Genomic DNA, 1,796 nt, shown 5'->3' with positions numbered 1-1,796 from the left:
TTCTTGGTGTTCCAAGAAGCATCATGTTGTTGCAATATCAACGTGTGAAGTTGAGTACATTGCAGATGTTGTAGCTGCATATCAAGCTGTCTGCCTTCAAAATCTACTATAGGATCTAAAGACCAAGATAGATAACTAGTCTGCAATCAATCTTGCCAAGAACCTAGTGCTGCATGGGAGAAGCAAGCACATTGAGACAAAGTATCATTTTTTGAGAAATTAAGTTCAAAATGGAATATTAAAAGTTGTGCACTGTAGCACCTAGAAGCAGCTGGCAGATATTCTGACAAAGGCGATCAAGACGGATCAATTTCTCCACTTAAGGGATGAAATTGGTGTTATTAGTTTTGATTAGGAAATTAAGGGATGGTGTTAAAGGGTAATTTAGTATTTTTAGTATGTTGCCTAAGTGACCCTAGTTTTCTGTGTATAAATAGACTAATAGTAGGTGCATTTAAACCTATTCATGTTTTTACAACTTTTGTAGCCGTCATTGGAGAGTATTAAATATAATATTTCTTTTGTTTTCATCACCTTGTACACTAACAAACTCATCAACTTAAAAAATTTACACCACACGGTCATCTCAAACCGATGAGAAACAGACTCGATCAATTCCTACCCATAACACAACCAAGTGTTTTGTAGATGTACGAAAAAGAGGTGTCTGTTAGACTAATATAATATCCACTTTCAAATTTTGATATAAATTAGTTTTCGTAAAAAAATGAAAACAATAAAAATACCGCAGGCTTCCTTTGATCGTTGAGGTATATGAAACTTCGGGTCTCCGTTAAGGAATGTGCGGTTTTTTTGTACTATTGTTCGATAACAAAGAAAACTTTTGAGTACTCCATTCTTTATTTAATATATTATTATGCATGTTTAGATAAATTGTTAGAGAGAAATCAAAGGGAAATATATGCATATAACAAAGTGCCATCGAAAAAGCGTCACATGCATGCATCATCCATGCATGTGGCTCACTATAACTTCATACTTTCCACTGCATGCAAACCATGCGTCTGACCAAATAAAAGAAAGTTTAGGCTGACCTTATTAAACCCTTTCCACGTTGTTTTTCCACTCATTTCAACTTTTCAAACTCACTCAGCTAAGGAACCTGGAAATCTTAAGTCTTAACTATCTATATTACTTCCCTTTATATATTCTTATACTTTGCTTATTATTTGTGTATCTTTGCAATGGCAACAGCAGCATTTTCTTCACTTCTACAGCCAGAGAAACAACAAGTGAGTTCAGGAGAAGCTATTTCAACTCCAAGCAGCTCTAGTAATTGGCAATCATCAGGATCTATTGGTCCATTTTTTGCTGTGATCATTATTCTTACGATTCTTGCTGTGCTCTCTTGCTACTTGAGTCGCATGTGTAAGCGGAGGGAACTTACTCCATTGGAGAGTATCAAAGGTAGAGGCTGTTTTGGATGGATGAAACGTCGGTGTAGAAATTGTATGGGTAGAGATCTTGAAGTTGGAGGCGTTGGGGCTAAGGTTATGGTTTGTGATCAAGAAGATGAACTTGATTCTAAGGTTAAAGCTGGTGGTGATGTTCAAATGTAGTTGATCCCATATACATATGTATTGTTATTATAAATATTAAAATTGTTGATGAAGTCAGACATAATTTTTGATGTGTGAGTTTTTTTTTTACTAAAGAAAATATATAAAAGTAAAAAATTGACTAAATGACATGTATTGCTCATGTATCTTTATAAGATCATGTCTTGTGATTAGATCTAACTTGGTAAAGATGTTCGCACACGAATTTATTTTTCT

The 1,796-nt window shown here is 34.6% G+C and overlaps 1 protein-coding gene across 1 annotated transcript; it reads left to right on the top strand.

The window, feature by feature from the left end:
• The first annotated feature begins 1,205 nt into the window (after positions 1 to 1,205).
• On the top strand, positions 1,206 to 1,580 carry LOC131637381 (uncharacterized). Its single transcript, XM_058907972.1, has one exon. It carries the CDS (start codon positions 1,206 to 1,208, stop codon positions 1,578 to 1,580), a length of 375 nt encoding a protein of 124 aa, XP_058763955.1.
• Positions 1,581 to 1,796: the final 216 nt, after the last annotated feature.

The sequence above is a fragment of the Vicia villosa genome, unplaced genomic scaffold (genome assembly GCF_029867415.1).
Source record: "Vicia villosa cultivar HV-30 ecotype Madison, WI unplaced genomic scaffold, Vvil1.0 ctg.001982F_1_1, whole genome shotgun sequence".
NCBI classification, from domain to species: domain Eukaryota; kingdom Viridiplantae; phylum Streptophyta; class Magnoliopsida; order Fabales; family Fabaceae; genus Vicia; species Vicia villosa.
The sequence above is the reverse complement of the archived record's forward strand: the minus strand, read 5'-3'. Positions and strand labels throughout refer to the sequence as shown.